The following is a 26172-nucleotide window of genomic DNA, read 5'->3' as shown; positions in this document are numbered from 1 at the left end:
ATCGCCATAAAAGTGGATGCCAGTCTCCATAAAACTCGCGGGGTAAGAGGAGCTCAATCATTTCGGAATCTGTCCAAGTTATTCTTTAAAAAAAAAAAGGGCTTTAGGCGGAATTGACATTGATATTAAATCACTTGATAAGCATTGGTGCGTTAAGATAAATAGTTGCGGATTTTAATACATCATCAGCGTATTCTTGTGTTGGGTTTTTACAGCGTCTTACGTAAGACAGACATAACTCTTTTCGTGCCTCTCCCGGCAATGTTACTGCTTTCATTCACATACCGGCAGTGATGCAGAAATGTTACTAGGTCCTGAACAGGCAAATCTACGGTGTAGATTTCCTGGAATATCAATCCCTGTTTACATTCACACATGACCCCATACAGGAATTGTTCAGGGATATTGCAGGGAAAGACTGCATGTTTGAAAGGGGCTTCATCACTAAAGCCGTATTGGTCATGGTCACACTTCTGGGTTGCCCCACAAAAATTAATCAGCCTAGTCATTCTCAAAAAAGAAGAATAAATGTCATCCCTCGGTCCCTCGAAAATCGAAGTTCATCAACAGCGCTATTCATTTTTCATGATTATCCATTGTCCATTGGAAACTCCATTTAGAGTTACAAAAAGAAAATAGAGCGATAACAGGTGCATGTGTAGGTGGACGCCGTTTTCCCTTTATTACACACCCTTGTCTCTGCTTAAACAAACAGAAAATCACTACAGAGACATAATAAACATAAAGGATGCATACAGGTTGCAGAAAATGTTGGTGTGAGCAGTCTGATCAATTGTGTGTACATGGCTTTAATAAAAATGAGAATGAGACCTGAAAAATAAAAAATGAGAACAGGTCAAGGTGCTGTGAATCCAAGAACTTCGCCCTCAACCATTGCAAGTGTGACCACACCTTTTGTATTGGATGCAATATCGCATGTCTCAGATAATTGTGGGAATGCTCACAAGCAGGCGGGGGCTTGCAGGGGCGGGAAAAAAGTTGAACTTCAGTTAACTTTATGCAAATGTGCACTAAGAGCGCATTGAGCATTCAGTCTCGTGATTGGCCAATCGACATTCAGTGAGTTCTAGAACCATATGAACTCCTTTTCAATTTCATTTCCTGGCTTTAAGCACTTCTATCGTCAACATTGCAAAGCAGATGAGAGAGAGGGCGCGGGGCCATGCCTCACGATGTTCTGCATCTGGTGGGGCCGCACCGCGGGCAGTTCATGCACAGAGACTATAACGTTTGGCCCTTCCATGCACACACGTGGGCAGTCGTTCATTTACAGCTCTTTTGTTTTAACACATTTCTCATTGTTCGTTCCGCCTGTGCTTTGCTTTTTATACAGTGTGGGATTGAGATTTACCGCTCAGTAAAATGCGTTAATTATCCCTTCCATCCCATCTCCCTGCAGTACCCATGCACCTCCCAAGGGAGGTGCGCATTCCACTCTGGGAAACACTGCTGTAATCTGTGAATGTTGATACAACTTTTACATTAGATTCATTGTTTGGTTTAAAAAGTGCCAGTCCGCAAATGTGCATTTAAAAAATGTCAACTATAGAAATGTGAAACATAGAAATGAATACTGAATAGTACATTCTATATCGTATAGAATTATTTTGAAAGGGATCACCCCATTTAAGACTAAAATGGTCTTAGCTTCATCTCAAATGTGTTCAAAATAGTGCTTTTACACTACAATCCTAATTGTGTGTTTTTTTTGCATTCACATATTTTATGTGTGTGTGTGTGTGTGTTCATGTCTGTGTGTGCTGCGTGTGTGTTTATGTGCAAGATAGCCATACTAGAAAGGCCAATGAATGCATTCATAGGGTCGGCCTCACCCAAAGAAGAGTTAACCCATCAAGAGCCAAACTTACACAGTTTGTGTGTGCCAGGCATGCAAAGGATTTAACTGCGGCAGGAAGTAATTATGATAAATGGCCGTTCTCTAATCGCCGGTTAATAAAGATGAACTGTTTGGGCAGAGAGCTGCTCCCTGTCGATATTAAATGGCTGAATAAAGAGCTCCTTTAAAGGATAGCTCAAAGCTACACTTTTAATCTTGGTCAATAGACATTTAACGCCTTATAGACTGAATAGACTCCACTCCACTGTAATGTGCAATCTTTGATTGGATTTCAGTGCAGGCTTTTTGGGAGAGGTTTAGAGGCCGTTATGAACAGTGTACCTTATGAGAGTGCCTCCTGTTCAATCCTGAGTCCCTGTGTCCTGGGTCTGAAACCAGTGGTAAAGCCAGCGTTTGTGGAGAAATTATAGCGTATATCTGACCGTGGCCAGGCAGGTTAGTGGTAGAATAGAGCAGGGGCTAGTCGAACAGTACCCGGTTTGATCCCCAGTGTCTGCACCCTAAGCATCATTGAATAAGATTGTCAAGCCACGTAACTGCTCTAAGGTATTAAGGAAGTGTATTTGAAATCACTAAGTTGCTAAGAACGCATCTGCCAAATAAAAGTTTGAAAAAATAAAAAAAGAATAGCAACACATATTAAAGAGTTGCATTATGGTGCACTGTTGAATGTGAGGAAGACCTTAATGTTAAATGCAAGCTTGTATTGCTGTTGTGTCACCGCTGCATTACTGTTGTGCTTGTTTGGACACACTTCCTGTGCCTGCTCTAGTCTTCCTCTCAGGGGGCCACATACTCACTCAGTGACATGATTGCATCTGTGTTACATTGAGAGCAGCAGAGCCGGGTCCTCTCCTCCTCATCTCCAACTTCCCCTTCTGCAGCTGCCGGGACTAACAAATAGCTCTAGTCTAGTCCATCTGCAACATCTTTGACACACAACTCCACGCCCCCCCTCCAACCATGCTCCTTCCACTGTCAGAGGAGGAGTCTGTCAAAAATATAAATCTACAATTACCAATAACTGGCTTCCATCGGTACAAAACGCTAAAATATTGACAGCAGAAAAGACTCCCGAAGCTTCCTTCATCGCATAGTTCACAACTGTCATGGCATTTTTTTTCGGGATAGATTTTGATGATGATGAAGGGTGGGACAGGGGTTAAGGGGGAGTGAAGGTGTCTCAGAGTGCGAGGTCGGGAGGATGGGTGGGAGGGGGGGAAGGAAGTGGGCGTAGAAATCGGAGTCAGGAGAAACGTAAACAGAATGAGTGGGTAATAGGGCTATCTGATGGCAACACCCCTCCCCACCATACCCCAACCCAAGAGGAGAATGCTTTCTTTTCAGAGCTCATAAATACTGCCTGGATTATGCTGTATAGACAGGCCTGAGGTCCATAGTACACTCTATAAGGCACCCCTTCCCCTCCAACACACACACAGCCTCACACACATGCAAGCAGACACACGTATGAAGTACAAGTTATGAACACACAAAGACACACACACAATTCACTTTTGAGATATGCAAGTCAACCAAGGTAGTGATTAATAAGAGTGGAAGGATGTATTCATGCATCTTTAAAAAACCTGATCTGCAGGATTATTTTCCACAACATTTTGAGCTTGGCTTTTTCCTTCAAAATGCTGTCCTCCTTGTTCTGGCCATGTGTTCTTGTTGAGGTGAACATTTTATATGCTGACTTTGCACACATGCTCTGTTTTCAGCCAACCAAGTCGCTAAAAACTGAGCATGTTTAATAATAACAATAGTTAAACAGAAAAGTATGTTTTAAAAGTGTTATGAGACATTATTCTGTTTCGTTCTCTTTGGAGACATCTTTGGTGAGAATAGGTATTTTTTACCAGAGATACAAACAAGTGCAATTTGTACTTGCATACTGCAAATGCAAGTACTTTCATTAGTGGGCCATAGGCTTCATCAACAATGTTTTACCACATTCAGCGATAGATAGTAACTCAACAGGCATTTATTTCCATGGAAATCTTCAAGCCTGCTGCCATTAAGGTTGACAGAAATACAGTCAAATGTGAAATACTATTTACTTGCTAAATCATTTCAACCAATCGTGTTATGAACAAACAGCTGTGAGGAAAAGAGTAAAAATGCTAGAGGAATTACAACCTAATCCTTATCTTTTTGGACTCCTATATGGTATTTCCTCTTGGGGAACACCAAGTGTGGAGATAATCCTTACTTGGATAAAATAAAAATGAGTTCCTAGTCTGTCATCAGGAAATCACTGTCTTTAACTGGCAACATAATGATATAAATCTCAAACACTTATCTTGAAGCCTCTTACATTCCATCGATTGGATAAGCAGTTTGATATAATTCGTCTTTGAAGGTGTTCTAGTTCCTAGACACCTTCTTGAAAACGTCAGACACAAGTTGAGATATTGTATTTCTTTTGGCATCTTCTGTGGCAATGAGGAGAGAATAAAGCAATTTACTTGGTAAAATACAAGAAGCAGAATATAGAACACAATTGATTTAAATGAATGCACACATTCAGCTTGCTTGACAAGAGTAGTTTGAACTTGTCCAGAAGCTTATGCTCATGTGTGAATAACATCTCAGCTGTGGCTTGTTTAACAGCAGCTGCCACTTGTTAGTTTTGCTCCAACATTTGATTTCCTTTGTGCATTTTCTGTTTCAGGCATGCTTTGTTTATGGTATCTCTAGATTAAAACTTCAAGTGGGTCTTGCTTGAGTTTGGATGTGTACCTTAACTACTTGCTTGCTATACACGCCTTCTAGACCATTTGTGTTATGGAATTGTTTTGGTTGTTACTGAATTGTCCCTGGTCAATAAGTCAAAGGATGAAGATTCAGTTACTACATTTACATCAAACTTAACTGAAATGAGATAATAAACTATCAGCTCATGAAAGAGATGCCATAATATTAAAATGAGTTCACTGCTGGTTCTCATAAAGTTAACTCGAAAAATCTGAGAGAAAAAAAGAAAGCTAGGAGTATTCCTGTTGGCTGGTGAGAGAAAAAAAGACAGAGCAGAGGAGGATTGTCATTGGCTGGTGTGCATGCTTTAGTCAGAGCTCTAGTGTTTCATAGAGGTAGAGGGCGGGCCTCCTGGGCTCCACTCCCGCCTCCTTCATCTGGTTCTATTTAAGGCCTCCAGTTTCGACTTCTATGATTGGCGTACGATACTCCCCGCCCCCCCCACTCCTCTTTCTCCAACTCCGGCCCCCCGACCAGAGAGAAGGAGGCTTTTTAGCAGACTGTTTATTTTCCAGAGGAAACTGTTTCTCTTTGCCTCTGCACTGTCCAGTCCACAACTGGGTCACTAGTTCCACTCCTCCTCCTCCATATCAACCACTCTTTCCTTCTTTCCTCTTCTCTCCCTCCGCTTTCTGTTCTTATGTTCACTATCCTCTTGTCTTCTTGTTTCTCTTTCATTGACTTCGCCTTCTCTTCATTGCAACTGTTGTTGGACTATATACGGACGTAGGGGTACCTCGACATTACCAGATGGGATCTTCTTTCGAGCCAAGCGCCTGATGACTTGCGTTGTGGAGAGAGGCCTTTTCTCCTCCTCCTCCTCCTCCTCCTCCTCCTCCTCAGGTCCCTGGGTCTCCCTGGTCGCCCCTTGATGTTGGGCTGGAGCTAGGGAGGAGGGACACCTCTCTGGGACCAGACGGGACTCCGCGGGTGGAGATGTGCTGATTGCTTCTCTGTCACTGGCCAAGGAGCCCTCCGTGGTCGATAGGGTCGATGGCACAGCGGCCGGCGCCCGTCGCGGGCCGCTCTCGGGGCTCCATGTCCGGCAGCTGGCTGACGGCGTGCTTCTTTCCGTCCACGCCAGGTCTGGACGCATGCGACCCCATGCTGCTGGAGCAGTACGTGGTGGTGGCCGGCTACGAGAAGCAGGAGCCGGCCGAGATCAGCCTGCAGGCCGGGGAGGTGGTGGATGTCATTGAGAAGAGCGAGAGTGGTGAGTGACTACGATGACGACAGCACACCCACACACACACACAGACTCACACACACACACAGACATTTACTGCATACAGTTAGGGGGTACAAACGACAACGTGGTGCGCAAATGACAAATCTTCAGGTGCACCCGCTCATACACATTCACACAAACAAATGCACAACAACCACTCCAGGTTGGCCTGTTTGCCAGCTGTTATCCAGGCCCTCGACGGAACGCGTTCAAGCACTTTTGTTTAAACGGTGTTTGATTCCATTCCCTGATACAGCCCCTCCCCTGTTCTCCTTATCTCACCCTTCCTCTCCCACTCTACGTCCCTCTCTTGCTCCCTCTCTCTCTCTCTCTCTAGTCCTCTTGCCCCTCTCTCTCCCCCCTTTTCTCTCTCTCGCCCCTTCTTTGTCTGCAGACCCTCTCTTGCTCGTGTCTTATCCGCGGGTTTGCGCCATGCTTTGGTCAGCAGTCAGGCCCCCCCCCGCCACTGTTGTTGGTTTAGGCTGGCGTCCAGGCTGTTGCCTTTAGCGGGAGGAATGTCCTCTAGGCTTATTCTAATTATTTTTGCTTTACTTTAATGGAAAGAGGGGAAGACATAGAGGGGGCTTTACAGATCCCAGCTGCAGAGAGGCCTGACTCAGCTGGTTTCGTAAGACATGAGTAGAAACACATTGGGAGGACGTTGATGTCGTCAAGTTTAGGAACACAATCGTCTTTTGACAAAGCTAGCATAAGCAGTAATGGTTGTTTTCTTTTGAAAATGGGCTACTTTTGTTTGGTTTGACAGTGGTATGATTTAAAAAATAAAAATAAAAACAGGGTGTTATTGTTGATATTGGGCCAAATCTGTTTATTACCTGACACTATCTGGTATGAGGCATGCTAAGGAGGTTTTTTAGTAATAGTGATGACTTCTTCTATAGAACACTGCTCAATCGTTGATCATTCCCAATGTTTCAATACTATATTCAGGAATAAAGGAAAAACCTTTGCAGATGTTTCCCTTTTCGGAACATTTATCATCTGGAATGGTAGAGTGACCTTAGAGTGGTGGAATCTGCCAAAGAGGCCCAAAAAACAATCACTTCAACTGCATGCTCTGAACGTAAAGAAAAAATATAAATTGAAGTCACAGGGCTTCTGGGAGAGATATAAATTGCAGGGGAAAAGTGGACATGGCGATCAGAGGTGGCTGGGATGGGTTAATCTCAGTGTGACTGAAACCCCATGCCCTCCTCGGGAGGCCTTAAGGGAGAGGTAATGGAGTGGTTTCTGCTTTGAAGTTTTACATGGCCGGCCGGCCCCCAGTTTGCAAGTTTGTTTTCCCTTCCTGGACCCAAGTAGGACCCAATCCCCACCGCGGGCGATGGTGGTGGGCAGAGGGGAACCACACTTCAGGTTGATATTCAAACACCTTGAAGTCTGTCTTTCTATACAAGACCTTTCCTCCAGGATGTGTTTGAATGTGGAAACTGTGACCCCTTGTGCTTTCAAGCAGAGTGTGCGGCAAACTGTATATTTTAGCTTTTGATCGCCCTGCAACTCAAGCACTCACTTTTTGAGGATCTTGCTAGGGTTATGATCCGTGCACAGTAGGAAAGTTTCAGTGGCTCTACAACCGATTTATTACCCAAACCGTTCCCGGTCAGTTTCTATTTTGTTTCCATGGAGGAAAATTATGTTTTCATACCATATCTCTTTCCACTTCCTTTAGCTATCTTGCTATTTATTAATAATTGCCTAGTTATTGGTGTAACTTGCCAGGTTTCCTAAACTATTGGTTTTAATACAACTGAACTGTGAAAGCTGCAGTTAAAACCAAGACATCCAATGTAAATCCATCTTAAAATCTTAAACACCTTTGACATATTTACGAGTCACCAAAGGACACTTTCAGTGTTTGAAGTTACAGTAAATACAACCCCCGCCCTCTTACATCTTGTTGCAGGGGTTGCTTCCAAGAGCAATGAACTCAGGGCTGAACGTCACTCTGGAGATGAAGGCAGGGCTAAAGCTGGATTGGTGACACAGCTCAAACTCAAGCCAAAGCAGCAAACACTAACAATTCAAGATGCAAACCCATCAGGTTGATCATTCGTTCGTCTTTGCGAGATCAACCGCTGTGCATCTAAAATCCTTTCTGACACTTACAGATGTAATCAGTGAAAGAAGGGGAATCATAAAAAAGAAAAGACCTTTGAATTACCTTCCATTGCTTTCTTAATTACAAGAGGGTGGGCTAGTTTCTGAAGAATCACAGAGCTGTGCTAAAGCACGCATTTAGTCACCAACAGAGTCATCCATTCATGACAGTGCACTCAAGTGTATTTTAGTCACCCTAACACAATCACTCTGTTGGGAAAATGTCCAAGATGTAAAACATTGAAACACCAATGCACATTTTTACCTCAGCGAGCCAACGGTTGCCTCACCTTTCAGTAAAGCTGCTATATACAGAATGTACACCATGCTATGCCTGTGATTGTTTAGTGTGGTCATAGATTTTTCCCTTACCTTAGATTAGATAATATATGCCTTTGACAGGGCACTGAATCTAGGTCAGGGCTTTAAGCAAGCTCAGCTTTCTCTCTTTTCCAGCTTGCAGTCCCAGGCCAAGGCAGGACTTTCCATTGCGCTAGTCTGATGAGGACGTTTTTTTTGTTTGGTTTCTTGGCCTATTTTGCATTAGTTGCTTTAGTGTTTTTTTTTATTTTGCAATGATTTAATGTGTTCATTTGTGGATACAATGTTTTTCAATACAGACCAACTAAAGTCCACTGTTGATTCTAGATGCAGTGCTGCTGCTGCCAAGTTCTGGGACCAAGGATGCAAGCAGCAATTGTTCAAATTATGTATGTTTTCATACATTTTAGTTTGAGACATCCACTCTATAGCTGGTATTTTGTGCAATATAAATGTATCTAATACCCATTGAAACCAAATGAGCCAAACATTCCTCATGATTCCATAAAGTTTGTTGCCTAAAGCTTCCTCCGTTCCTCCTAGTTGGTTCTTTATTTGTCCATTTTCCCAAGTTTGCCAGGATAGAGCGAGGCACTTACTCGAGAGCAGAGAGAGGAGTGCTGGGTCAAACTCGAAGGGAATATGGAAAAAGCCATTTCCTGCCAAACGTAGCGCTTCATGGAGGTTTATTCATTACAATGGTTTAATGTATCCTCCAGGATGCCTCCATGGCTTACGTTATATGGGACCAAACGCCACCGTTGTTAAACTGTAGTACTTAGCACCGGGCTATCAGGTCAGTTGAAAAATGATTGTGGTTAATTGCAACTTTCACTTCAATTCAATTTAGAGTTCATGCTATTTTTCAGGAATCAGGCTATCCCTTTCCCCTTTTGTCCAAATTCAGGGAGAATCCCTTTTGAATGAAGTCATAAAGTCATCTGAATCATAATAATGCCAAATTATCTTGTGGAATGTCTGTGTTGGGGAAGACAGCCTCGATCCCTCAGACCCTCAGGCATCCCCCGAGCCCCCCTCAGCCAGCCCTCCAGTAAGTACCACCCGGTGTATCTGCAGTAATTCAGGATCTTTGAAATCCATCCGGAAATCCTTTTAGGGTAGTTTAGTGGAATGGCTATGGTGTTCCACTCCCTACTCAAAGGTACTGGGATCAATCACACATTTCCACAACATACTATCCTTGGGCAAGATGCCCTCACCCCTGTAGTGGCTCCTGAATGGCACATTTCTTAATAAGAGGACAAGTCTTGTCTTTTTGGTCTGATGATGAGTTCAATCCATCACACCCACACATAGGATTCGACCATGAAGTTAAACCCACTCTCTAAGGTGGAGGGTGTGCAGAGGAAGTCAAGGATTTCTGTGTCTCAGATTCGCAGAAGCACATAAAAAAAAGAGCGAGGGAGAGAGAAAGAGAGATTGCCATGAGGGGGTTCATTCAGAAGCCGAGAAGGAGGCAAGGAGGAGGTGAGGTTGTTCCTTAGGTCAACATCAGCCCTTGGATAATCTTGAAAAGCCCTTTTTGTGGCGTTGTTCACCTCCCCCAGTGTAGAGGAGCGACCCAGGTAATGGGGTACTCTGGTGTGTAAGGAAAACTGGAACAGTGTGCATGTATGTAGCTGGATATGTATTCCCACTTTTGCTCTGATAACAGATACTCTGTTAATAAATAGAAGAAGCTGGGAATCAATGGGTTTGTTTTCCCTTCCTGCACTGCACTCTACTCCGGACAGCCGTGTTAAATATCTGCTGACAAACTAAACCACTGCATTCCTTATCACTGAAGACCCTGACCTACAAAATAGAATAGAGAACACAACCCCAACTGATGCTGCTTAAAGTAGAGCTGTGATTTATCCTGCAAATGCCCACTAGAATCAATCCACACCCTAAACAATTAAACTACAACTTTGTTTTTTGTTTCCGCTATGGAAAATAGAGGAGTGTAATGCAGGCAATCTGCAATTCTAGTAATTCGGAATTATGGATAAAGCATGTCAATATGAAGCAGATAGATATGCTATTTATTAATCCTATTGGTTGATCCATTGACCAGGAGGAAATTGAGAATCTGGAGTTCTGCTCTCTCTTTCTGGCTCAGCTGTAAATCTGTTGTTGATTACAGTAAAAAATGGCGGCCGGGGTCTTTAACTTGATAGAGTTTCCAGATGGCAGGTACCGTATGGTAGACGAATGAGACTATAAGGCTCCTCTCTCTCTCTCTCTCTCTCTCTCTCTCTCTCTCTCTCTCTCTCTCTCTCTCTCTCTCTCTCTCTCTCTCTCTCTCTCTCTCTCTCTCTCTCTCTCTCTCTCTCTCTCTCTCTCTCTCTCTCTCTCTCTCTCTCTCTCTCTCTCTCTCTCTCTCTCTCTCTCTCTCTCTCCTATCTCTGTCCTCTAACTAGATGTGCAGAATGTAGGCTAAATAACAGTAAGCAGACAGTTTTATCGCTCAAACGTCTCAGGCTCGGCATAGGCTGACGTCACCCCATTTTCCCCTGGTCCAGAATATCCAGCCAGTTATTCCACCCTTCACAGCTGTATAACTGTAACACACGTTACTCCATACTTATTAACATTAAGCTCACAATCACACATTCAAACAGGAAAATCAGGACTAAAGTGGATTATTATACAGTATATTTGGTTATTATACCGAGCAAGAGTTTCTGGCTCTCTTGCTCTCAATTGACAGGAAGAACTTTCTCTGTGTTCACTGTTGTCATTCACATATTATCTCTTGGTTGATACATTTGTGTAGATGGTCTTGTCGATTTCTGTTTAAGGCTATACCTAAACCAAGACAAAGTCCTGCATGTCTTGTCGTATAATCAGCCGTTATGACCTTTAACCTGCTGTGTCTCCCCCACTTCAAACTGTAGCATGCTGTGGTCGCTCCCTCTCTGCACACCCGTTGGTTTTTTCTTCTCTGTCTGAAGTTGTGAACATTTGAGGTTCATGTGTGTGGTTAGGATCTCACCATTCTGATGTATATGAAATCACTGGGGGTGAAGAATCTTATTGTTGTATTCAAGCCACTAACACGTAAGGAGGAGAGTTAAAAGGCAAAAATAATATTGCTGATCTCAGAACCACAAGCTGTTGTGGTTCGGCCATCGCAGGAAAGTAAATGCAGTGCAAAGAAGCTGCCCAGTGGTATTTCTCATAGTACCAAGGGGTCAAAAAAGTCACAATGTGCAATGTTGTAATGTAAATATCGGTCTGGCTGCATAAAAAAATAGTGCATATCTTGATACAGAACAGACAGAAAGCAGAAAACCTCCCGCCAAGACAAGGACAGATCTCCCTTCTGTGGGTGTTAACATTGAGTGGACACACACACACACACACACACACACACACACACACACACACACACACACACACACACCCCTGTGCATTCGCTTATCCATGTGCACCTACATGCAAGCTAACACGCACGCAGAAACTATTCCTCTTCCATCTTATTCCTCTCATAGCTGAACATCCCTACTATCCAGAAAACCTTATGTTAGAGACAGCATACTTTGAATGAGTTCATCCTTCCCATTCCCAGATCTGTGCATGATAGCTCTGCCTCAATACCTTTTTGGCTCTAAAAATGTAGCATAAATAAGTCCCAACACTATTGGGTCTAATCTAATTGTTTGTTTGAATTAAGACCTATAATGAAAGACATAGCAGACCCTGTGTTGAATCGTTTTCTTTTAATTGCCCTGATTCCCACCTGCCCAATATAAGCCTGAGCCAGGAAGTCATCAGGGTTGTAATGGGGCATGCCAGCTTTTTGCTCTACATTCTTTTATGGTCTCTTTTAAAGGTTGAGTGAACTCAGCCCAAGCACCTGCTGAATGGGGGGCAGGAAAAAATACAACCGCGGCGGTCCAAGCCATCAATAACATCACATGTTTACCCAGCACTGTTCAGGTGACCCCGTGAATTTGCACTGTATTCACATTCAGACGTTTTAGCCGAATGCTTTCAATTTAGTGGAGAGGGTGTTTGCTTACATTTGAACCAGGGTCGGTGCCAGTTTGTAAAACGTAGGTTGAAGGGGAACTGCTTTTCCCATGATGCCATGGCAGTGTGAGAATTGGATTTTGCAGCATAGCTAGAAATGTTTATTGGCTTTGGACAAGACGCATTGGCTTTGGACGAGACTTTCCACTTTTTTTCTTTCCGAAGTGTATTTATCTGTAATTACATGTGATTTTCTTCATTTTCTGCCTTTAATAGGACGCTCTTTGTTTGTGTCAAGTATAATCAATAGCATTTGCATTACAGGAATGTAACATTTTAGGTGATGGATTTTAAAATATAGAATCTTTATGCTTTATGCTCAAAGTAGAAGGAAATATCTTTAGTAGAAGGTTAATATTCCGGGGGTTCTGGGATTTCTGAGACCGGTGATGGAGTATTAGGGTTGAGCAGCACATTACACGGCCTGTTATGTTCTTGATTCCTGGCCAACACGGGGCTCAGTTTCAGACACAGTGCAGGTATTCTCGCTCCCCTACCCACACTAAACCACCCTAAACCCAAGTGCATGAGTAGAGTGCAGTAATAGAGTGCAACTTCACAACTGAAGGTTGAGCTTTCCCCCGTTGTAGCCAAGCCCTTTTTTGTCAGTGTCAAGTTCGGTGGTGTTCATTGACAGAGCAACATTTGTTCTCAAACTCCAATAAATTGTTGAGATGTTAGTGAAATAAGAGTCCCTTGAAATCTCCCTTTTTTGTTTCATTACTTTCCATAAAAAGTAGATGCCAATTAAACCCAGTTCTTTGTTTGTTGGTTTATTGGGGCCTCTGCCATTGTGTCAGACATCACACTTGGACTATGGTTGGACAAATTTGATGGCCCTCAACCCATTGTAAAACATTGATTCTTTAAAAGGCAGAATTAGCATGTGCAATGCAGCATCTCACATCTACTCTTGAGAGTTGTCGAGAGAGCTGCATGCCTTATTGTATTGTGTTACCACAACAAACAATGTGTATGTGGTGTCTGTATGTCGCAGTTAAGAGTAACACACAAGTGCATGAGGTTGAAGGGGGACTTTAATGAACTTGATCTGCCTCGGTCGTAGTATTTTTTGTTTAGTATTACATTTTTGAAATGTCTACAGATTGTGTTTGGAGGGAATTGCTGTCCTCAGGCCTAGCACAACAAGACAAATTATGAAATGATGTCTTTAATGAAACAGTGCTGTTGTGTGTATGTTTTAAGTCATTTATCAGTGTATCCCTGGCGCCATCATTCCACATATGATACTAATCCAAACCAAACAATAAGACAATTGCAAAATACCGATTTCGGGCCAGTTTTATCGGCACAGTTGGTCACACCCATTGATTCATGATTGATACTGATGGAAAGCAGGTTCCTAGAAGGCTGTTGCTTTATAAGATACCACAATTGGGCCAGTCTTCCCCTCTGATGTTTTTGGCTCTACAGCCGAAGACCATCAGTCCGACTCAATTCAAGTACTCTACATGTCCATTGCTAATTCATTTCGCTGCTCCAGAAAGATGTTTCCAATGATCTGCCCAGAGACCAACACAGTGGGCACAGGCTCAAATGATGACTCAGAGGGGTGAGAGAGATACATAATTGAATCAGCAGTGTGATCATCTTCCAACTGTAGCTGCGGATATAATACTGAAGATAAATGAAACTAATAGATACAGTGTACACATTTATCTTGCAGATATCATTGATTAATTCATGTGCAAGACGAACGCATGCCTTGCAGTATCGGCTTAACTTTAACAGTGTAACCCTGTTTCATTTTTATCTGTAGACGCATGAGTCACATAGATATGGGACTCCCACTGGCTACGTTAGCCCTGATAGCAAAGCTTAGTGGGGAATTATGTGTGTGTGATTCACATGACATGCTACATTAGCTCTAACATAGCAAGCTTACATGTAGCATGTCCTATGTCTTATCTGTCCGCAGATACATTTGACGATACAATAGCCTGCTAGGTTAGCTTGCTAGATTAACATGCTACGTAGCATGCTAAGTTACCCACTAACTCTAAGTCCATGTGTGTCCCCATAAGGCTGGTGGTTTGTGAGCACTGCAGAGGAGCAGGGCTGGGTCCCCGCCACGTATCTGAACTCCCACAGCGGAACCCGAGACGACCTCGACCTAGGGGCCTCCAAGGCTGGTGAAGGTAAGACACTTAAGTGTTACGAGAAACACACACACACACACACACAGCTTATCATGGTAAAAATACGTGCACACGCACACACTTTTTTTCCATGTGGGACAAAATACAACAAAACCACCCAAGGGCTCCCACACTATCTGTCTGTTAGCTGTGGCCAGGCCCACTCCCCTGCCCCACTCTCCGCTGAACAGCCTACAGATTCAGACGAGCTTAAGTCAATACAGACAGGAAGAGGGCCAGGAGCCACGGGGGCCACAGACGTCCACAGAGGTGTGTTTAGCAGAACGTGGCTTTACAGTGAAGGCACTGTACACCGCTGAGATTGGACCCTCCGCAATGGATTAAACATAAAACCACACACACACATACATACACACACACACACACCTATCATTGAAGCACACACTCACACCTATTGTGGGCTGACTTCACCTGTCAATAGCAGAGTTATTACCACAACGGTGTTTAATCACTGTGTCATCACTTTGGATTCATCAGCAATTACAGAAGATAGCTGATTAAAAGCTATAACAGAGTTACACCATTTAACATTCAGAAGAAGATTCAACAAGTCCAAAATTTACTGAATATCTATTAAAGAAAATCATACATTAATGAGCAGGTAGGGGATAGACATCTTGCCACTAGATTACCCAGCCCCTTAGTAACAATACATTTCCGATGAAGAAATATCTTTTGTTATGTTGTATAAGTTTGGAGTCAGAGCAAGTCTGCAAGTCCCCAAATCCCATACAGAAAACGCCTTATGATGAATATTCCAATAAATGCTCACATAGGTCATGCAAGCATCAAGATTTCCCCCAAGTTGCCGGGTGTCATTGTCAGTTTAAAGCGATTTCACATTCCTTCCGTATTATTTCACAATTAACGTTGATGGATTCTTAACACACACAGGCAAACTACATCGTGTCATAAATTCACACAAACAGCCGGAATAGTTGTTCGATGTTTACTGCGGCGAGTAAGTCCTATTTCAGTTTTGACAGGTTAGTGCTTTAAGTGTGACAGCATACACATTCAGACACGAAATGTAGGCGCCATGCTTGTTAACTGGGGCAAAAGCGATGATGTTGCACATCACTAATGAATGTAATTTACAATCACTTCAGTCAGAGAGACACCTTTACGCTGTTGCGCTTTCTGTACTGGGATAAAGGGGAGCCCACATCTCTCTAGTATTGTATATCTTGTGACTTTAGGGCGGGAAAGTGCAGCGGAATACATTACTGTAATGGCTTGACAGTTTTACAATGCGATGAATACCTTTCACCCACCCTGTTTGGACTTCCAAAACGCTTATTTACTACTTGAATATTTCAAAATACATGCATACCAAATATGCACATGCATACCAAATATGCACTTGCATACCGCAGAGGCCACAGACATATACAAAACCATGCGTGTGTTGCACATGCACACAAAGTGGTGCATGTCACGCAGACACAGATAGCTGGCAGATGGTTGTCGTAGAGACAACCCGTCAGTGTGCTTAGTGTTTATTGGCCCAGTCAGGCTAGAGAATGTCTCACCACCAATCGGCGCATTGCTGTCAATTCCACAGCCTCTAGCAGTCAACTCACTAACTCTGTTACAGAGAATTTGAGATATTTGGATATTATTGTAACTGTTATGTCACTGCATTATATATTTGGTGCCTTCCAAAGGATGACTGGTTCTTGAATGAAAAGTGCTCTTGAGTTGAATGTATAAAGTTAAATGTGTATCCCTATGTGCATTGATGTTTTTAGGAAAGTAGATTAAAACATGTGTGTTTTGTCTCCCTTGGTTTGGTTGGTTGGGTCTGAATTATTCAAAATTATCTGACATGTTTACACATGATTAAGATGATGATTAAACTTGTTTTCTCCATGTCTGCTTTTTGACTAGTATCCCCAAGTCAATGTTAGTTATAATAACAAGGTTTTATTTTTACATGAAAAACATTTGGAAGGTGTTTGTAGATTGTTGCCACTTTATTATTTCCCATTTTTACACACACACACACACACACACACACACACACACACACACACACACACACACACACACACACACACACACACACACACACACACACACACACACACACACACAACTTCTTAAAACCAGACTTAACTCTCAAGCCGTCTCAAGCTGCAATGTGTGCCCCAGATGTTGGAAAACAACAATTCTAATTATATGCCATGGAGAGAAGGTGGCTCAGGTTGTTTCAACACTTCCTTCCTGGTAACATCCAACCAATCATCTCATCCTCACTCACTGTCACTATGTGGTTTTGTTAGATGTTCCCACATGTCACTAATAACACCCTTTAACAGTTCCATCCATGTTTTGTGTTTGTAAATGTTTGTGTTTTGCTTCCCAACCCCCACACTCCCCACCCATGTTTGTACCCCATGGTGTGCTCTATGTGTGTTTGTGTATCTAAATAACACCTCACTCATCCCTCCGTCAGTTACTAAACGACGCAAGTCCCACCTTAAGAGGCTGGACCGGCGGTGGACTTTGGGTGGTGTCATCAGCAGGCAGCAAAGTCGAGGTGACACCAGACTTGATTCTGCACCTCCTCCTCCCTCTCTCCACCCATCCCCCCTTATCTACCCTTACCTCCCTCTGCCCTGAGTGCCTTCCTTATCTCCCTCGCCTTCCCTCTTCCTCTTCCCTCCCTGCCTCCATCTCCCATTCCACCTCTTCTCTCCCTTCCTCCATCTCCCATCTCATCCATCTCCCCCTCTTCCTCACCTTCCTCCCTCCATCCATCACCCCTTACCTCCTCCTCTCCCTCCATCTTCCCTTCCCTTCCTCATCCCCCCTCCCCATCTTAAAAACCTCCCACTCCTTCATGCAGTATGGTCTCTCGCATTGTACGCCTGATGTGACTACATTATGTTGTTTGGTCCTGTTCTCCATCCTGTCTTTAACTCACGCTGTTATCATGAACCGCAACCCACAACTCACAATAATAACCACTAACTGACACTAAAGTAATTTGAAAGTGAAAGCGAAACTCAACGCTGCAATTATGTAAATCAACCTCACATTAAATCTGAAAATTTCTCTATGCAAGTACTGCATCTTATTATAATTGAGTATAATTTGCCTGGCCCGATATTTTCCAAATGATTTAAGCAATGGAACCCAACCGCCCATCAGAAGTTGTGCAGTAATAGGGCTTGGAATAGTGAATGGTATATTTAACAATTTGTTTTGCTTCTAAGAAGCAACTGTAAATGTGGGTACCTTTCTCTATTCTGTGATGTTACCATGAGTCGTTTAGCAAAACAACAAAGAAACAACTTTTTACCCATAACTCCTCCAAGTCTTTTTCTTGGACAGCAGTCAAAGGAATGAGCACTCTGGCTGTTTAAGTTTAGTTTGTGCCTGGAGACACTTTCCAGCAAGCAGCTCTGGGAGGCCTTTTTTCCACACTAGGAACATAATCCTGCTTCACAAAAAATAAAAATGACCAACATTGTGCTGGCTCATCAAAATAAATCAGCTCACAGTAAAAAGTACACAATGGGTTTTGGGGGAAATATCTTGATTTAGAAATGCCATGTCTACCGCTGTCATTGTGGTTGTTGAAAATAGGTTCAGGACAGCTTGCTCAGTAAAAGGAAATGCTCCAAACAAGCGTCCAGAAGCCTCAGAGCATTTAGAGACAGAAACCTAAACAAACAGGAAATGTCCACATGTACTAATTTGTTTACAGGACCATATGTACATAGTGGAACTGGTGCAAAATAAATGTAATTCTCTCTCCTATAACAATCCAAGTATCAGTTCAGTATACTGCATTGATATACAATGCCAAAGGAAAGAAAAGGTATTTTTTAATTACAGTATTGATTTCTAGTTCAGTTTCTTCTGCAATTTCTTCAAACAGACTGCAGAATGTCTGTTTATGTTGAGACCCCTGCTCTAAAATGGCAGGAAACTGTCCCCAAATGTGCCCCTTGGCCTCTTGGGAAGTCACAAATAAACATGGGGTTTAGGGTCAGTTTTACCTTATCCCAAGGGGTCTTGCTTGCTGTGCACACAGCACAGAAATTAAGAAAGAAATACATATTTTATCTTTTATCGTTTTTCCTTCATTGGACGCCAAATAATAATCTCGGACACCAAAGAGAAAGTTAATTAAGAGAGCGTAAAATAGAGTAATCTTTGAATTAATTGATTTTGGATGCAATGTGGTCTCTTGGCCAGCGGATGGCAGTACGTTGTATGCTTAATAGAAGCCAACCAATCAGACCCATGGATAAGAATGGTCTCTGGCTGGCTAGCAAAGAAGAAGAAGTACTGACAAATCGTGTTATGTAATTTCCACACAGGACCTGCTGGTTGTTATACATTCAATGGACCAGTCTGTCCTATACTGCCGAGACGACTGGCTGTGAGAAAACAAGTGGATCTGGTTTCCTTTTGCACCCAAGTGTAAAATTCCAAAGCCTAAACTACATCCCAGCCCAATTTATTTGTAAAGGATGTCGACAAGAATTACAACAGAAAAAAGCTGTATAAACAACATAGAATCACAACATATAAAACCTACCAACAAACTAAGCAATTGCATAAACCGTTGCTATAAACACATAATAAACCACACAAGGGTCCTCGGTAATGTGCCTAGATTCTCTTACGATGCTGACGAGCAAAGCCCACATTACCGTCAGTCATTCATGTTTGGATCAGGCTACTCGTTTGGTTATTTTTGACGAAAGGTCTACAATGTAAACAGGATTGAGAAGCTAATAGTTTCATTGCAAAATAAAGATTTACATGTAGACAACATTATTATGTCGTCTACATATGATTATTTTGCAATGAAAACATGTATGCCTGCCTTCTGCCATCTATGTGTTTCATTTCAATCTGCAAATAAATGATTGCGCTTCCATTCCTATCGTCTAATAAAACATTACATAATTTGACATACAGAAGGTTCACGCTGTAGCCAGAGTAGCCTATGCAATTAGTGCAAATAGATAAAACACGCAATGTCTAAATGTGTGTGAAATAATCTCACTTAATTTAATAATTTGTCTTGTGGATTGAAAAAAATCCATTCTAACTAAACGGCCTGTTTAGTTTATGGCGGGAAAAATGTTTAATCAGCTGTAACATTTGATTCTGCATTGTTTAAATGCAGAATAGGTGAGCAAACAGAATATAATCTGCGGGCATTAGACATTAACATTTGCTCTTTTTCAAAGCATAAGAGAGACAAGAGGTGAAGGATGGAGAAGGAGAGGAAGTGAGGGTGGGAGGAGGGATCAGTGCAGGTTGGGATAGCGTTCATTTGTGACTTGTGATTTGTCACTTTTGTGTTCGTGCTTTTAAAATGATGATCTTATGAAATGAATGACTTTTGATTTTTTCAACACCTGACCCATGAGTAGCTATTACAGATTTATTTCGGCTTTTATAATTTGGTAGGTAAATCAAATGTTTAGTTAGTTGGGGACCAGGAACCTGATCAGAAGTGATCAGTCAACTACCACTGCAATTGCCTGGTCCTTCCAATGTTGTAATACAATATTTATTTTCTTTACCAGTTTTGTTAATGGGGTTTCATTTACTTAAGCATAATATATATTTGTGTTTATCAAATGATCATAAGACAGACATTTTACGCAGACCAATCGTGTGTAGTCAACCCCCCAAAGGCCCAATCTGAGCCAGGAAAAACCCTGATTATATATACTGTATATATATATATATATATATATATATATATATTTTTTTTAAATCAATAAGCTTCCTTCCTGCCTGCAACCTCCTAACATTCCTTACCTCTTCCCCTCTGCCATCAGAGGAGAGCTATGTTACAGTGCAGCCCTACACCAGCGAGGGCAAGGACGAGATAGCCTTCGAGAAGGGGGTCATCGTGGAGGTCATCCAGAAGAACCTGGAGGGATGGTGGTTCATCAGGTAACCTTTAGACACTCAAGACATCTGAGGCCTGGATCAGTTCTCCCTTATCCACCATCCACACACGTCATTCATTAGTGTGTAGCACCCACCTGGGGGATGCACGGCAGCCAGTTTGCACCATACTGCATAATACACATACTGGCTATGGCAGTGGAGAAATGAGGAATAAAACGATTCAATTAGAGACTAGGGGTAGGGTCTTGTGGTGGTGATAAGTGCAATGGGATCTTTAGTGAACACAGGGATCGATCAGGAAGTGGGTTTAAAGTCTCATCAACATGAGTCCCCGTCTCTGTCCTGGGGCTTTGGGGATATAACATAATCCAGAGGGATGAGCACCCAATGACTTAGTCTGTCTCTCTCCCTCCTCAAGGTACCAGGATAAGGAAGGCTGGGCTCCGGCCTCCTACCTAAAAAAGGTGAAGGAAGACTTCACATCTCAGCGCAAGAAGTCGACGGCGAGCCCCGTCGAGATCATCGGCAACATCATGGAGATCAGCAACCTGCTGAACAACAAGAAGCCGCTGAGCGAGAAGGACACCGTGCCACCGCCGCCGTCCCTCCCTGAGGAGAGCCCCCTGTTGGCGCGGAGGCAGATCAGCCTGCCACTGCCGTGCACGGAGCCCATTACAAATGTGACCGGTGTCACCGCCACCACCGCATGCCCCACCATGCCACCCCCACCACTGCTGGACGCTAAGAGCAAGGCGGAGCCGTCCTCGCCCACTCAACCCGCCTCGCCGGCCGTTGCGCGCATCGCCCCTCATCGGGTGGAGATTGGTACGTCGTTAACACTTTTAATACAATTGTTTGTGTTTTTATTATGGATTTTATTCACTTCCAGCCAAAAGGTTCTGGTTTCAAACTGCAGTGTCTGCAGCCCACCTGTAGGCATAAGACCGAACCTCCACCTGCTCCTTAGTGACGTGTATCTGAAGTCACTGTAGGTTATGTGGGATAAAAGCTCTGCTAAAAAGGACTTTATAGTATGATTCGATATTGTATCGTAGGAAAGGCTGCAGGGTTGTTTCAGGACTATAAATCTGTACGCTTTGATTATTCCTCAGTTTTACATCAAATTCACTTTGCATAATAGTGTCTGCTAAATACCAACACGTTAATTTAATGTAAATTCATTCAAATTCCACAAAATGTGTCTGATCCATTTTGTATTTGTTTATAAGGATCTCCAGTTCTGAGGCAAAAACCTCCTCCTCGTAGAGACACAACTCTGGTAAATGTTTATATTTCCACTTCTAACTCACTTATCCTACCACATTTCCGCACAAAAGTATGTCTAAAGTCCCTCATTTTTGTGTACACAGGGATTTCAATTGCCATGCCCTCCAGAGCCCCCTACAGTCGAAGCTGAGTACTATACCATTGCGGAATTCCAGTCATGTATATCAGATGGTATAAGCTTCAATGGGGGACAGAAAGCCGAGGTAAGATACTGTAGTATCAAATTATACATTAAAAAAATGTAATGCATTAATATATTTGTAGTTCTGGTGCACCTGTGACCGGTTAAACTTGAATCTGGGTTTTTGTAATATAAAATGTATTGTACATACCTGTGACGTATATGAAAATACATAGCAGATGCGAAGTCAACAGGTTTCCCAACGAATCTCTCCTATCACAAAGTAAAAAACATTGTGATCATCACTTTACAGAGATAAGCCGTAACTAATTATGCTAATGTTACCGTTATATTGCTAACAATAATAATGTTAGCTTTTCTCGCTAATTAGCATAACATCTCAATACATTTAGGCTATAGGTGTCAAAACAAATTAGCATACATATAAAAGTGTGTTGTCCACATTTTAAAGACGTAAACTATCTATATTTAACAGATTACGCAGGTCGTGAAAATACCTTCATTAGTTCAGTATCTCATACTGAGGAAAATTCTCTCCGTACGTCAGCAAAGGTAGACAAAAGCAATAGATCTCAGAACAAGTTCATGTGTAATGGCACAATTGCAAAGCAAACCATTCAACTTGGAAAATAATAAAGAATTTGCTGCTGACAACAATCATAGCAGATATAAATGCAACGTTTTTTATTTTTAAATACAACACACAACAATAAAAACAAATTGACATGTAATTATTATACTTGCTCCATATAGTCAAGATCATTTACCCAAAATAATGCAGAAACATGATCAATCGATTGATAGCCTACTTTTGACCCTCCAGGTTATTGAGAAGAACTCCGGTGGGTGGTGGTATGTGCAGATAGGAGAGCGTGAAGGCTGGGCTCCTTGCTCCTACATCGACAAGCGCAAGAAGCCTAACCTGAACCGCCGCACAAGCACACTGACCCGGCCCAAAGTCCCGCCCCCGGCGCCGCCCGTCAAGAAGCAGGACTCTGTGGAGACCCCCGGCAGTCCTGGGTCGGAGGCCCCCGAGTCCCCTGTCTCGGCAGGACGGCCCGTCTACGAGGAGCCAGAGTACGATGTCCCCGCCATCGGCGACCTGGACATGGAGTCGGAGTTTGAGTTCCTGCGGGGCGGCGGGTCGCTCGTGGACTGTAAGAGCGAGGACCTGAACCAGTCGTCTTCCAAACCCAGCCCGGCGTCCTCGCCGCACAGCTCCTCCTCCAAGCTGGGCGAGTCGTTTGAGGACTGTAACGACGGCGACGGTGACGGAGAGTGCATCTACGAGAACGAGGGCTTCAGGCCGTTCCTCCGAGAGACCCCGGAGAGACAGTGCAGCAGGGAGCCCGCCAAGAGCCCTCCGCCCGCCGTCGCCGTGGACACTGCCAGATCTGCGAGCTCCAGCAAACCCCCGGGCAAGGCCCCCCCCACCGTGAACAAGCTCAAGATCGACCTGAACAACAGCCTCTCGTTTTCAGCCAAAGCCGAGGAATCGCCCACCACCCCTAAATCCCCTTCCTCCGGGTCCACCCCAGACCTCTCCCAGCAGTCCAGACCCCCGAGGGACCAGGAGGACCAGAGTAAGACTGGCTCCTCCGGCAAGTGGGCCTGTAAACCAAAGCCCGTGGTGAGGCCTAAACCTCAGCTCGCCAAGGCCTCCAGCGCCGACAAGATGGACATCAGCACCCTGAGGAGACAGCTGCGCCCCACGGGGCAGCTCAAGAACGGCTGCAAGACCTCCAAGGGCGAGGACTCTGAGACGGCGTCGGTCATCTCCTCCGAGGACTCCTTCTCCTCCCAGAGCACCTCGGACCTCTCGTCCACCCACTCCAAGAGCAGCCGCGGGGGGGACTTTGAGCCGGAGGGCTGCTCCGCCGGCGGCAGCCGCTACCGCACCACCGACCCGTACGAGAAGGTCCAGGACACGGAGATCAGCTTCCCGGCTGGGGCGGAGGTGGAGGTGGTGGAGAAGCAGGAGAGTGGCTGGTGGTACATCCGCTGGGGCGACGCCGAGGGCTGGGCGCCCACCTACTACCTGGAGCCCGTCGGGGCGCAGGACGACGCGGCCGGCTCCGAGTCGGACGGCGGCCCCTCCTCCAAGTCCCCGGGGAGCATAAGCAAGTCCAACAGTCTTGAGAAGAATGAGCAGCGCGTGCAGGCGCTCAACAACATCAACCAGAGCCTGAAGCGCGCCACCCCGCCCATCCCCAGCAAGCCCCCCGGCGGCTTCTCCAAGCCTGGCGGCTTCTTCAACGGCTTCTCTGCTTTCAAGCATCAGAGCGGTGGAGGCGGAGCCAAGCAGCAGCAAGTGGTACGGCCTCAGTCCGTCTACATCTCGGCGCCCATGGCGCTCGTCACAGACGGGCCGGGCAGCGCCCACATCTCGAGCAGCCCGAGGCTGCGCCGCAACGAGTCCCTCAGCGCAGCCGACCCGCCGCGCTCCAGCCCCACGGTGAGGCGCCACGCCTCCTTCGGACCCGTGCCGACCCACAGTGCCAGTTCCGTCGCCAAGACGACCATGCCCGGCAGGAACCGATCGGGCACAGGCAGCGCTGAGTCCCTGGGCCAGAAGAACGCGACGTTGTCCCCCTCCTCCATCCCCGTGTCCACGGTGAGACCCAAGCCCCACATCATCCACAACAACCTGCAGCGGGAGTTGTACCTCTCCATCGCCGATTACCACGGTGACGAGGAGACCATGGGCTTCCCGGAGGGCACGAGTCTGGAGGTGTTGGAGCGGAACCCCAACGGGTGGTGGTACTGCAAGGTGCTGGACAGCGGGCGACCCCGGAAAGGGTGGGTGCCTTCCAATTACCTCGAGAAAAAACACTAGTTTCCCCCCCCCCCATCCCACAGTGTGGAGAGATGGCGACACATCTGTACATGCTTGTAAAAAACGTTTACACAGAGACTTTATTTTGTCAGTTTTAAAGAAAAAAAAGAACTGAACAACTGCCGAGATTTGGAAACTTAACAGGTACACCCTCTCATCAGGCTTGAAAACCAAATCATGACAAGAATTCATGATCAACACATCTTTCAATCAAGCATTTTTTTTTGCTCTTCTGCAATTGCTACTTGCAACATGAAAGACTGAATGTAAATTCATGTGTTCATTATATTAACACTTTGGTTAATATTGTTTTATATTTTTTTCACTTTCAAGCATATAAAGTTATGCATGTTTAAAACGCTTTCAGTATATTGACAATGCCAAAGGCTGGTAAGCTTTTCTACTTTTCGATTGATGAAGAAAACAACCAAAAACGATGATTGCGAACCCTCTGTCATCGTCGTATGGTTTCGTTGCATGGCTTGTTTCTTATTTTGATATTTTACCCATTTCATGCTCTTAAAGTATTACTTTGTCTAATAAGAAAAAAAGTATTGTCTTTCTTATTTAAACATGTACCACCAAATCTCTGACGCAATCCAAATAACCCCCCGTTAATAATTCCACTTTTATGGTGCCATTTCAGCAATTAATGACATTTTTATTACCTCCCTTTTTTAAACAGCTGACAGTATTTATGAACACTTTGTAAAATAAACAATAAAGAAAAAGGGTTTTAATGGTATGAACAACTACCGATAGGAGTCTCATTATTTTATGAAGTCATTTGAGGCCAAATTGTAAATTAAAATAATGAATCAACCATAATCTCGATTGCCTTTTCAGTTTCTGCTGGGCAGTAAAATTGACTTCAGTTTTAAGTTACAGACGCTCATTGTTTTATAATAACTGTGTGAACAACGATGATAACAGAGTGCCAAGTTAAGTAAATAAATGCACTTCAATGCACATAATCATTGGCTCAGTCTTATTTATTATAAGTTGTGTTTCTTCGTTCTTTCTATTGTTCTCCCCTCGTGACATCAGCAAGACTTATTTTGCTTCAGAAGCAATTAAATTAATTAAACTGCCATAATCCTAACCTGTCAATGAAAACAATTTTCTATGAAAACGTTCTCATTCAGAAATGAGGTAGTTATGATTATAACTTCAAACCCTCATATGCCATTTATCAAAGTAACTATTAAATTCTACATATCAATAATATTGCTAATATTATAACTAGTTTTGTGTTTTTTGCCATTTTTGTTTTCATAATATTGAAACAGTCTGTCCGGCTCACAGAGATAATGATGTAAGTAGACCTACTTCTTATAGCCTCTGGAGGGCAGCATTACTTAGCGGTTTAACAGCCTGATCACAGCTTTAGAATAACGTTAATTATCGCCCCCACTCATTACCTGGAGACAAATCATAAAATACAACTGAGACCTACTTCTCTTACCAGTTTTTGTTATCAACATA

General features: G+C 43.7%; 1 protein-coding gene across 2 annotated transcripts in view; it reads left to right on the top strand.

Annotated features, from left to right (window-relative positions):
• Positions 1-25661, top strand: part of LOC311350404 (SH3 and PX domain-containing protein 2A-like) — a 47092-nt gene extending 21431 nt beyond the window's left edge. The window contains exons 7-14 of one of the 2 annotated variants that reach the window (XM_084470413.1): positions 5727-5855; positions 14396-14509; positions 16989-17072; positions 20347-20464; positions 20841-21247; positions 21652-21701; positions 21793-21912; positions 22675-25661. In XM_084470413.1, the coding sequence (XP_084326539.1) occupies positions 5727-5855; positions 14396-14509; positions 16989-17072; positions 20347-20464; positions 20841-21247; positions 21652-21701; positions 21793-21912; positions 22675-24687 (3035 nt within the window). In that variant the 3' untranslated portion in view covers positions 24688-25661. The remainder of the gene's footprint in view (positions 1-5726; positions 5856-14395; positions 14510-16988; positions 17073-20346; positions 20465-20840; positions 21248-21651; positions 21702-21792; positions 21913-22674) is intronic. The other variant, XM_084470414.1, reaches the window with a different exon arrangement.
• Positions 25662-26172: the final 511 nt, after the last annotated feature.

The sequence above is a fragment of the Micromesistius poutassou genome (assembly GCF_964030765.1).
Source record: "Micromesistius poutassou genome assembly, chromosome: 7".
Lineage (NCBI taxonomy): Eukaryota > Metazoa > Chordata > Actinopteri > Gadiformes > Gadidae > Micromesistius > Micromesistius poutassou.
The sequence above is the reverse complement of the archived record's forward strand: the minus strand, read 5'-3'. Positions and strand labels throughout refer to the sequence as shown.